Below are 11,857 nucleotides of genomic sequence, written 5' to 3' on the forward strand. Positions count from 1 at the left end.
GTGCAGGAAATATATATTTTTTTACATTTAACTAGACAAGTCAGTTAAGAACAAATTCTTATTTACAATGACAGCCTACCCCGGTCAAACCTAGACGACGCTGGGCCAATTGTGCGCTGCCTTATGGGACTCCCAATCACAGCCTGAATTTGAACCAGGGACGCCTCTTGCACTCGCAGTGCCTTAGACCGCTGCGCCACACGGGAGCTAAATTGTTACAGATCCAATACTCCTGTATAAGAAGCACAAAGAGTTTCAGAACACATGACATTTTACACATGCAAGCCATTGTACGGTGACAAGAGTCCCTTATATTTTATTCCACAATGACCCAGCTTACTCAAAAGGAGTCCAACAGGAAGACTAAAATGACATCAAATACTTTTGTATACATTGACTGACACCAAAGCCCACTCTCTCCTCCCAACTTCAAAAAGGGAAAAGATTTTTTCGTAAACAGAGAACATCATATTTAAACATGGTCGTTCTGAGTAAATTCACAAGTCTATTGGATGGCAGTTGTCCAAAAAAAGATAAATACATTGTGATGGGGTGGGATGGTATGTTACTGTATTAACATGCTGCATCAGTATCCCGCTATTGGCTGTCACCTTATGTTCCAGTCCATTGTTCATAATCCGGCGATGACATCAGTGGCACATCCTTCTACGAGTCCAAAATATCCCAAAATCAAAATGGTTATAGTGCTTAAATGGGCTCAAGTGCTTCAAAAGTGAATATGGAAAAATAATCCCCCAGAATGGTCCTTAAGAGCGCAGAAGTTAGAGTTATGTAACACTTTATTTGCGAGAACACGTCGCTCGGTGCTCATACGATGGTCTCGTCAGTCATTTTCTTGGTTGACTTCGTCGGCACGGAATGTTGAGTGGAGTGCGCTGCTTTTATGTCGGGCATTAGCAGGCGCACTTTCTGATTGGTCCTCCTCCACTCGGAGTATAACTGACAGTGATAGCGGAATGATACCTGAGGGGCACGAAGACAGAAGTCAATGAAACTAGACATTTGATATGACCTGCACAGAGCAGAATCTCTGAATATATGGTTGCTATTGCAGGCACGCACAACCAGGTATCAATTCCCTTTCAATTCAGAGAGCAAACCCATGTCCAATTGAAAAGCATTGAAGATACTTGGAATTTCAGTGTATTTCCTGAATTGACTGGAATTAAAATGGAATTGACCCCAACTCTGCTCACAAACACGTGAAACATATTGTATGACATTTGTATTTGGTCTACAAAATGGTTCCGTGTCAGTTGCTGATTTTGTAACTATTGTAACTAAGTATTTTTTCAGAGTACAATAGTCTTTCCAGAGAAGAGACAAAAGATTGTTGCAGACAAAAAATATTTATATTGGCTCATTACTTGTCTCCCCTGAATATAAAATGGGAAGGGTACAGAATTTCAGACAAGAAAAAAAAAAAAAGTATTATTCATCTTACAAAATGTACTAATAGCTATTGTAAAGCACACATTTATACTGCAAAAAAAATGCTGTCAATTAACAAAGGTGGTGTAAAGTAATCCATGAGGTGTGTGTGTGTTCTGTGTGACCATGGTACTTACCTACGGAACAGCAAGAGGAACTGCCCGTCCCTACCTTCAGACTACGCTCAAATCCTACACCCCAACCCAAGCATGCCGTCCTGCCACCTTAGGTCTCCCACTCTTACAGGAGGGCAGCTCCCACGCAGCCCAGTCCAAGCTCTGCTCCCTGAAACTAGGACAGAGTCCCTGCCCATCTTCCACAAACAGTATCTTAAGTAATCCTCCTCCTCACCCCTCTCCCCCCCAAAAAATACATAAATACCAAAGGAACACTTTACCAGCACTTGCACTTGACTCTACTGAGATAGAAATTACATCTATCTCAAGATGAATGCACTAACTGTAAGTCACTCTGGATAGGAGCACCTGACAAATGACTAAAATGTCATGTGTATCTGGTCTCTGTGTGGGGCCTAGTTACCAGTGTCCAGAGGATGTAGATGGTGAAGAGGGCGATGGTGAGGGCAATGAGTCCCACGGCCCCCAAACGGCTGTTGAGGGTCAGGTGGTCCTGGGCTCCCCTCAGACACAGCCAGCCGGAGATGGCTGCCAGTGGCGTGATGAGCAGGAAGCAGGCCATGTCGCACAGCAGCGTGCGTTTCTCACTGCGAGGCCCCGGGTCCCGCAACCACTGAGAGGATGCAAGGAAAGGACCACTATTATTAGTCTTTTTCCCGTCAATTATTATGGTGTTTGAGGACACACACACAGTGCCAATGTTGTACCTGTTTGAGGGGCTGGGGTCGCCGTTCAACAGTGAACTCTGTGTGGCAGAGCTCACAGTAACTGGTGTTGGAGGACGACAGCCACTTCTCCAGGCAGCTCTTGTGCACCTTACCCAGGGTCCCTGTGCAGTCACAAGGGGAGAGCAGCGTCTCACCACCGACCCCCTCGTGGCAGATACGACACATGCCTTCATTACTGGACAAATAAGGGAGAAAAAAAAAAGTGCTTAGTGACCACTCATTTCAAAACACATTACATACTTACGAAATAAGGCCCGAGGTGTGGTACATGTGATATATGGCCAATATATCACAACCCCCCCCGAGGTGCCTTATTGCTATTACAAGCTGGTTACCAACATAATTAGATCTGTAAAAATAAATGTTTTATCATACCCATGGTATACGGTCTGATGAACTGATTGGATGACAGCCATGGTATTCAGGGCTCGAACCATAATGTACATATAAACAGGAGACATTTACTTAATCAATATACAAAATTCATTTATCAGATATGCTAAATATGAGATTACTTAGTATATTGAGAATTAGGCCATATATAACCAGTCAAAAGTTGACACCTACTCATTCAAGGGTTTTTCTTTAATTTTACTACTTTCTACATTGCAGAAAAACATGAAAACTATGAAATAACACATATAGAATCATTTACGAACCAAAAAAGGTGTTAAATAAAAATATTTTTAATATGCGAGATTCTTCAAAGTAGCCACCCCTTGCTTTGATGACAGCTTTGCACACTTGGAATTCTCTCAACCAGCTTCATGAGGTAGACACCTGGAATGCCTTTATTAACAAATGGCCTGTGTCTTTTTAAAAGTTCATTTGTGGAATTTCTTTCCTTCTTAATGTGTTTGAGCCAATCAGTTGTGTTGTGACAAGATACAGAAGATGGCCCTATCTGGTAAAGACAAACTCCATATTATGGCAAGAACAACTCAAATAAGCAAAGAGAAATGACAGTCCATCATTACTTTAAGACATGAAGGTCAATGAATCTGGAACATTTGAGGAACATTTGAAACACTTTGAAAGATTCTTCAAGTACAGCTGCAAAAACCATCAAGCGCTATGATGAAAATGGATCTCATTGGGACTGCTACAGGAAATGAAGTCCTAAAGTTACCTCTGCTGCAGAGGATAAGTTCATTAGAGTTAACAGCCCCAGAAATTGCAGCCCAAATAAATGCTTCACAGTGTTCAAGTAACAGACATCTCAACATCAACTGTTCAGAGGAGACTGCGTGAATTCGGTCTTCATTGGTCGAATTACTGCAAAGAAACTACTACTAAAAAGGACACCAAAAAGAAGAGTTGCTTGGGCCAAGAAACACGAGCAATGGACATCAGACCGGTGGAAATTTGTCTGATTAGTCCAAATTTGAGATTTTTGGTTCCAAACGCCATGTCTTTGTGAGACGCAGTGTAGGTTAACGGATGATCTCCACATGTGTGGTTCCCATCATGAATCATGGAGGGGGTGTGATGGTGGGGGTGTTATGCTGGTGACACGGTCAGTGATTTATGGAGAATTCAGGGCACACTTAACCAGCATGGCTACCACAGTATTCTGCAGCAATACACCATCCCATCTGGCTTGCGCTTAGTGGGACTAGCATTTGTTTTCAACAGGACAATGACCCAAAACACCTCCAGGCTGTGTAAGGGCTATTTGACCAAGAAGGTGAGTGATTGAGTGTTACATCAGATGACATTCTACAACGTAGTATGAGTAGGTGTCCAAACTTTCGACTGGTACTGTCTCTCTGTGTGTGTGTGTGTGTGTGTGTGTGTGTGTGTGTGTGTGTGTATGTATGCATGAATCTGGTTGAAGTCGGAAGTTTACATACACTTAGGTTGGAGTCATTAAAACTTGTTTTTCAACAACTCCACAAATATCTTGTTAACAAACTATAGTTTTGGCAAGTTGGTTAGGACATCTACTTTGTGTATGACACAAGTAATTTTTCCAACAATTGTTTAATGACAGATTATTTCACTTGTAATTCCCTGTATCACAATTCCAGTGGGTCAGAAGTTTACATACACTAAGTTGACTGAGCTTTAAACAGCTTGGAAAATTCCAGAAAATGATGTCATGGCTTTAGAAGCTTCTGATAGGCTAATTGATATAATTTGAGTCAATTGGAGGTGTAGCTGTGGATGTATTTCAAGGCCTACCTTCAAACTTGGTGCCTCTTTGCTTGACATCATGGGAAAATCTAAAGAAATCAGCCAAGACCACAGAAACAAAATTGTAGACCTCCACAAGTCTGGTTCATCCTTGGGAGTAATTCCCAAGCTCCTGAGGATACCACGTTCATCTGTCTAAACAATAGTACGCAAGTATAAACACCATGGGACCACGTAGCCGTCATACTGCTCCGGAAGGAGACACGTTCTGTCTCCTATCGATGAACGTATTTTGGTGCGAAAAGTGCAAATCAATCCCAGAACAGCAGCAAAGGACCTTGTGAAGATGCTGGAGGAAATAGGTACAAATGTATCTATATCCACAGTAAAACGAGTCCTATATCGACATAACCTGAAAGGCCGCTAAGCAAGGAAGAAGCCACTGCTCCAAAACCGGCATAAAAAAGCCAGACCACGGTTTGCAATTGCACACGGGGACAAAGATCGTACTTTTTGGAGAAATGTCCTCTGGTCTGATAAAACAAAAATGGAACTGTTTGGCCATAATGACCATCGTTATGTGTGGAGGAAAAAGGGGGAGGCTTGCAAGCCAAAGAACACCATCCCAACCGTGAAGCACGGGGGTGACAGCATCATGTTGTTTGGGTGCTTTGGTGCAGGAGGGACTGGTGCACTTCAAAATAGATGGCATCATGGGGCAGGAATATGATGTGGATATATCGAAGCAACATCTCAAGACGTCAGTCAGGAAGTTGAAGCTTGGTCGCAAATGGGTCTTCCAAATGGACAATGACCCCAAGCATACTTCCAAAGTTGTGGCAAAATGGCTTAAGGACAACAACAAAGTCAAGGTATTGGAGTGACCATCACAAAGCCCTGACTTCAAGCCTATAGAAAATTTGTGGGCAGAACTGAAAAAGCGTGTGAGCAAGGAGGTCTACAAGCCTGACTCAGTTACACCAGCTCTGTCAGGAGGAATGGGCCAACATTTACCTAACTTATTGTGGGAAGCTTGTGGACGGCTATCCGAAACGTTTGCCCCAAGGTAAACAATTTAAAGGCAATGCTACCAAACACTAATTGAGTGCATGTAAACTTCTGACCCACTGGGAATATGATGAAAGAAATAAAAGCTGAAATAATTCTCTACTATTATTCTGACATTTCACATTCTTAAAATAAAGTGGTGATCCTAACTGACCTCAGACAGGGAATTTTTTACTAGGATTAAATGTCAGGAATTGTGAAAAACTGAGTTTAAATGTATTTGGCTAAGGTGGATGTAAACTCCCAACTTCAACTGTATATTTGTCCATTGTTAATCTCCAAGGAAGAAATTGTGTACATATCAGATCACCCTCTGCAGGGTCGGTAACAACCAAATGCATCCGGGCTTCCGAGGAAATGGAATGAGAGTGTAACAATATAACTTTAGACCGCCCCCTCGCCCATACCCGGGCGCGAACCTTGGGATCCTCTGCACACATCAACAACAGTCACCCACGAAGCATCGTTACCTATCGCTCCACAAAAGCTGCGGCCCATGCAGAGCAAGGGGAACTACTACTTCAAGGTCTCAGAGCAAGTGACGTCACCGATTGAAACACTATTAAGCGCGCACCGCTAACTAAGCTAGCTGTTTCACATCCGTTACAAGAGCCTGTGACACGACTTCCGCTTTTGGCGACACTCCATCGTACCTCTTCCTCCTCCACATTAACTGAATTGGTTCAACAGTGCAGAAGAGAACCTAAAACAGTATATTTTATTTATTGTAAGGACAAAAAAGAAAGAAATGCTGCTATTTTATGCCTGCTATGTTAGGTTAATGTCAGATAGAAGCAAATGGACACAGTCTCAGGAAGCCATACATACACAAAAAGCGGGATACCTAGTCAGTAGTACAACTGAAGGCATTCAACTGAAATGTGCCTGAGTAGAAACTCTCTTGAGGAACCACCTTACCTCTGTGAGCCCACAGCTTTGACAACAGTGGAGAGTGAGCGACCATCTTTGGCCGTAATCTTTGCGACGTACTGGGCCTGGCCAGCATCTGGCTCCTCTACCACCTTGGGCAGGTCGGCGCTGCCTGAGTAGTCACACAGGGAGCCAGGCAGGTGGCAGCAGCCTGATGTAGTCATGGCTCTGTTGGTGGTGGTGAAATGCCAGAGGAGCCAGCAGTCAAGGAGTCGGTCACACACCTCTCCTCCCACTGTTGGGCAACTGTTTGGATAGTGTGACAATGTTAGAACGCAGCATTGTTACAACTCTTTGCAGTGTCAAAACCGGAATTGGTAACTTCATGTAACAAAGAGAATTTGAATCTATTAACGGGGACATTCTTTAAATCATAGACCATTTTGACAAGTACAGTACCAGTCAAAAGTTGACACCTACTCACTCATTCAAGGGTTGCTTTATTTTTTACTATTTTCTACATTGTAGAATAGTTTAGGTGTCTTCACTATGAAACAACACATGGACTCATGTAGCAACCGGGAAAAAAGTATTAAACAAATCAACATACAGTGGGGAGAACAAGTATTTGATAACCTGCAAAATCGGCAGTGTTTCCTACTTACAAAGCATGTATAAGTCTGTAATTTTTATCATAGGTACACTTCAACTGTGAGAGCCAGAATTCTTACTAGTTGGTAGGTGATCAAATACTTATGTCATGCAATAAAATGCTAATTAATTACTTAAAAATCATACAATGTGATTTTCTGGATTTTTGTTTTAGATTCCGTCTCTCACAGTTGAAGTGTACCTATGATAAAAAATTACAGACCTCTACATGCTTTGTAAGTAGGAAAACCTGCGAAATCAGCAGTGTACTTGTTCTCCCCACTGTATGTTTTATATTCTTCAAAGTACTCACCCGTTGCCTTGATGGCAGCTTTGCACACTCTTGGCATTCTCAACCAGCTTCATGAAGTAGTCACCTGGAATGCATTTCAATTAACAGGTGTGACTTGTTAAAAGTTAATTTGTGGAATTTCTTTCCTTCTTAATGCGTTTGAGCCAATCAGTTGTGTTGTGACAAGGTAGGAGTGGTATATAGAAGATAACCCCATTTGTTGAAAGCCCAAGTCCATATGATGGCAAGAACAGCTCAAATATGCAAAGAAAATCGACAGTCCATCATTACTTTAAGACATGAATGTCAGTCAATCCGGAAAATGTTAAGTGCAGTCGCAAAAAACCATCAAGCACTATGATGAAACTGGCTCTCATGAGGACCGCCACAGGAAAGGAAGAGCCACAGGTACCTCTGCTGCAGAGGATAAGTTCATTAGAGTTAACTGCACCTCAGATTTCAACCCAAATAAATGTTCAAGTAACAGACATCAACATCAACTGTCCAGAGGAGACAGTGTGAATCAGGCCTTCATGATCGAACTGCTGCAAAGAAACCACTAAAAAAGGACACCAATAAGAAGAGACTTGCTTGGGCCAAGAAATATGAGCAATGGACATTGGTCTGATTAGTCCAAATGTGAGATTTTTGACTCCAACCGCCGTGTCTTTGTGAGACGCAGAGTAGGTGAACGGGTGATCTCCGCATGTGTAGTTCCCACCGTGAAGCATGGAGGAGGTGTGACGGTGGGGGTGCTTTGCTGGTGACACTGTCTGTGATTTATTAGAATTCAAGGCCCACTTACGTGAACCAGCATGACAACCACAGCATTCCACAGCAATACTCCATCCCATCTGGTTTGGGCTATAATTTGTTTCTCAACAGGACAATGACCCAAAACACATTTTCAGGTTGTGTGAGGGGTAAATGACCAAGAAGGATAGTGATGGAGTACTGCATCAGATGACCTGGCCTACACAATCACAAACCTCAACCCAATTGAGATTGTTTGGGATGAGTTGGACCGCGGAGTGATGGAAAAGCAGCCAGCAAGTACTCAGCATATGTGGGAACTCCGTCAAGACTGTTGGAAAAGCATTCCTCATGAAGCTGGTTGAGAGAATGCCAAGTGTGCAAAGCTGTCATCAAGGCAAAGGGTGGCTACTTTGAAGAATCTAAAATATTTAACACTTTTTTTGGTTACTACATGATTCTGTGCGTGTTATTTCATATGTAGAATATAGTAAAAAATACATTAAAATCATTGAATGAGTAGAATTGTCCAAACTTTTGACTGGTACTGTATGTGGTGGGGAATCGATGGCATGTTTACTATGTCATGCATCTCACGTCACAGCTATACTATTTACGAATGTTACATTGTACCATCAACATACAATTTTAACAGGCAGTCAGTTGTAGACAAAGTTTGGTTCCAATGAATCAACAAAAAAACCAACAGACACAGCCAGGCAGGTGAAAAGTTAACGATAGCTAGTTAAGACGTTCATGTTTTCACATCCTCTAAACGCTAGAAAGCTAGCTAACGTTAGCTAGCTAACTGTTCAGTGATCGACATTTCCACTAAAAGTTAGCAACCAGGCTAGGCAGATAAAGAAATACAATTACAGCCGAAACAACAAGGGATAACGTACCGTAGTCACCAGCAAGCTCTCCCTGGCCTTAGTTAGCTATTTAGCTAGCTAGCTGTATGAGATGACATTGACATTTAGCCAAAACGATGGTTCGGGAAGAATACAAAAAACAACGTCAAGCCGTGTATCTGCTCCATTGTTGGCCGGATCATTTACTTGTTTGTAGCAGTCTCCTCACAGAAACGGTGTAACTTGCACAAATTTGTGACAGCTAGCTTGTTAGCATGTTTACACTGCCTGGCTGGCTAACATCTATCAGCTGTGCACTGCTGTATCATTATGGTCCAAGCTATTCGGGATCCTTGGGATGTCCCTATCAAAGATTTGTATAACTCGCTAACCCAAGATAGATCCGAGCCTGTCGTTTCCAACGTGAGCAAATTAAATCATAGTGGGGCATAACAAACAAGGAGGTGGGCAGAGCCAAGCACGAGCTAGTGAGATCCTATTGGCGCGTGCTAAGCATTTATTTACATATTTCCGTTAGGGAACGCCTTACCTGTGAAGTGCGCGTCTGCAATAACTCAATTCGCACTTGTATTCCTTTTAAACAACTTTTTTTTTTTTACAAGTCTGGCAAAGGGTAAAGTCTACAAAACGTAGAACCCCTCTGTTTGTTACCGATTGGAAACAGAAAACTGTATGGAGATCAAATGTTAATCGATCAGAAATTACCAAAAAGTTGACCAAAAAGTTGACCAAAATCCATCTCGCAACATCTTCTCCCCTTCCGGCAACTGGAATTCTTCTCATGACCATATTTGAAAATGAATGGAAACGTAAAACCAGATGCTTCACATATATACATCCGGTGAAATATCTGGCTCATTGCTCTATCTGCGTCCCTTCTTCTTCTTCTTAGTCTTAATTTCTTTGTTATTCTTTTTTGTTTTTTTAAATGGCGGTTGGCAATCACAAGGTGCATTACCGCCCCCAACTGGACAGGATTGTAAATTCATTACACTTTGTAATAAAATGGATATAAATCAAATAAAAACACTTTCGACGAACATTCAAAACCCACTACCCCATTCCACTACTTTGCCCTGTCTGTTCATACATAGTGCCAACGGCCTGGGAGGACGGGACACCACCATGCAACACACCCTGTAACTCTTCTAAGGTCAAATCTAATACACCCAACAAGTACTTCTTTACATCTGCCACAACATATATTTTCTGTGATTTTACATTCCATTTCTGCAGTACAGTTAATAACCATTGCTATGAATGGCCTATCCCTCTGTGTTGACACAGATTTACTACTCATAGGGATCCTCTTAGGATCCCTCGCCTTTGAACCATCCTCCTCTACTTCCTTCACTGCCTCAGCATATCTTCTGCACTACTCTGACCCTGGCCACCTCAATCTGCTTCTCTTGCACTGGACTTTTTTTGATCCCCAGCAACATGGGCACCCCTACAGTTGACACACACAACTTTTTTTGCCATAGGGAGTAGAGAAATGTTTGCAGTTTTTAATATGATATCTGAGAGAGGCTGACTAACAAAATCACTGTCCGCTAATTCAACCATGGTAACAAATTTAGATAGCTGGCCGCTAAACTAGCATATCAATAAAAAAGTTTGCTGACATGGGATAATTGATTGACTATCAGTGACTGACATAAGATAAAAACTGGTGATGCACAACCAAAATTGCACTTTGTGTATTTTACTATTCTAACTCGTAAGCTGAAACCCCTCATGGAGAATTGATCCAAGGTTCTTCAAAAGAGGGTATGCCCCTCCCTGACATAGAGTTACGCCAAATTTATAGCTAACAACAACAAAGCTGCTTTGTGGATTAGTCTTCTGCTCCCATCACAAGCACAGGAAGTGCAGCCACGAGCTGCTATTTAAAGAAAGTCCACTAGAGGGAGGAAACCATTTTTATGTTGTCCATGACAAAGAAAATGAACAGGATTTCTTGGTGCTTTCAAGACACCTGGGAATTCCGAAATAATGAAGGACAATTCATGACATCAGCGATCTTCAGGTCGGAAAGTTTCCCCCTTCTGATGACCAGGTGGCGAATCGCATCTCTGCATGTCTGGCAGACATATCAGTGTGGATGACGGATCACCACCTCAAGCTGAACTTCGGCAAGACGGAGCTGCTCTTCCTCTCGGGGAAGGACTGCCCGTTCCATGATCTCGCCATCACGGTTGACAACTCCATTGTGTCCTCCTCCCAGAGCGCTAAGAACCTTGGCGTGATCCTGGACAACACCCTGTCGTTCTCAACTAACATCAAGGCGGTGGCCCGTTCCTGTAGGTTCATGCTCTACAACATCCGCAGAGTACGACCCTGCCTCACACAGGAAGCGGCGCAGGTCCTAATCCAGGCACTTGTCATCTCCCGTCTGGATTACTGCAACTCGCTGTTGGCTGGGCTCCCTGCCTGTGCCATTAAACCCCTACAACTCATCCAGAACGCCGCAGCCCGTCTAGTGTTCAACCTTCCCAAGTTCTCTCACGTCACCCCGCTCCTCCGCTCTCTCCACTGGCTTCCAGTTGAAGCTCGCATCCGCTACAAGACCATGGTGCTTGCCTACGGAGCTGTGAGGGGAACGGCACCTCAGTACCTCCAGGCTCTGATCAGGCCCTACACCCAAATAAGGGCACTGCGTTCATCCACCTCTGGCCTGCTCGCCTCCCTACCACTGAGGAAGTACAGTTCCCGCTCAGCCCAGTCAAAACTGTTCACTGCTCTGGCTCCCCAATGGTGGAACAAACTCCCTCACGACGCCAGGACAGCGGAGTCAATCACCACCTTCCGGAGACACCTGAAACCCCACCTCTTTAAGGAATACCTAGGATAGGATAAAGTAATCCTTCTCACCCCCCTTAAAATATGTAGATGCAC

At 43.1% G+C, this 11,857-nt stretch overlaps 1 protein-coding gene across 4 annotated transcripts; it reads right to left on the bottom strand.

Annotated features, from left to right (window-relative positions):
• Nucleotides 1-286: 286 nt before the first annotated feature.
• Nucleotides 287-9,351, bottom strand: LOC124009521 (E3 ubiquitin-protein ligase MARCHF2-like). 4 transcript variants are annotated; one of them, XR_006834301.1, is made up of 7 exons: nt 8,990-9,351; nt 7,356-7,419; nt 6,440-6,697; nt 2,297-2,492; nt 1,993-2,202; nt 1,590-1,743; nt 848-984 (listed from the first exon to the last, which is right to left on the bottom strand). XR_006834301.1 is itself a non-coding variant. In XM_046321378.1 (6 exons), exons 2-6 carry the CDS (start codon nt 7,406-7,408, stop codon nt 829-831), a joined length of 873 nt encoding a protein of 290 aa, XP_046177334.1. In that variant the 5' UTR covers nt 7,409-7,419; nt 8,990-9,348; the 3' UTR covers nt 287-828. The 4 variants fall into 4 exon arrangements, 3 of the variants coding, with proteins under 3 accessions (XP_046177334.1, XP_046177337.1, XP_046177335.1); XM_046321378.1 differs by lacking the exon at nt 1,590-1,743 and having other exon boundaries at nt 287-984; nt 8,990-9,348; XM_046321379.1 differs by having other exon boundaries at nt 843-1,743; nt 8,990-9,350.
• Between the last annotated feature and the right edge of the window lie 2,506 nt (nt 9,352-11,857).

The sequence above is a fragment of the Oncorhynchus gorbuscha genome, linkage group LG22 (genome assembly GCF_021184085.1).
Source record: "Oncorhynchus gorbuscha isolate QuinsamMale2020 ecotype Even-year linkage group LG22, OgorEven_v1.0, whole genome shotgun sequence".
Lineage (NCBI taxonomy): Eukaryota > Metazoa > Chordata > Actinopteri > Salmoniformes > Salmonidae > Oncorhynchus > Oncorhynchus gorbuscha.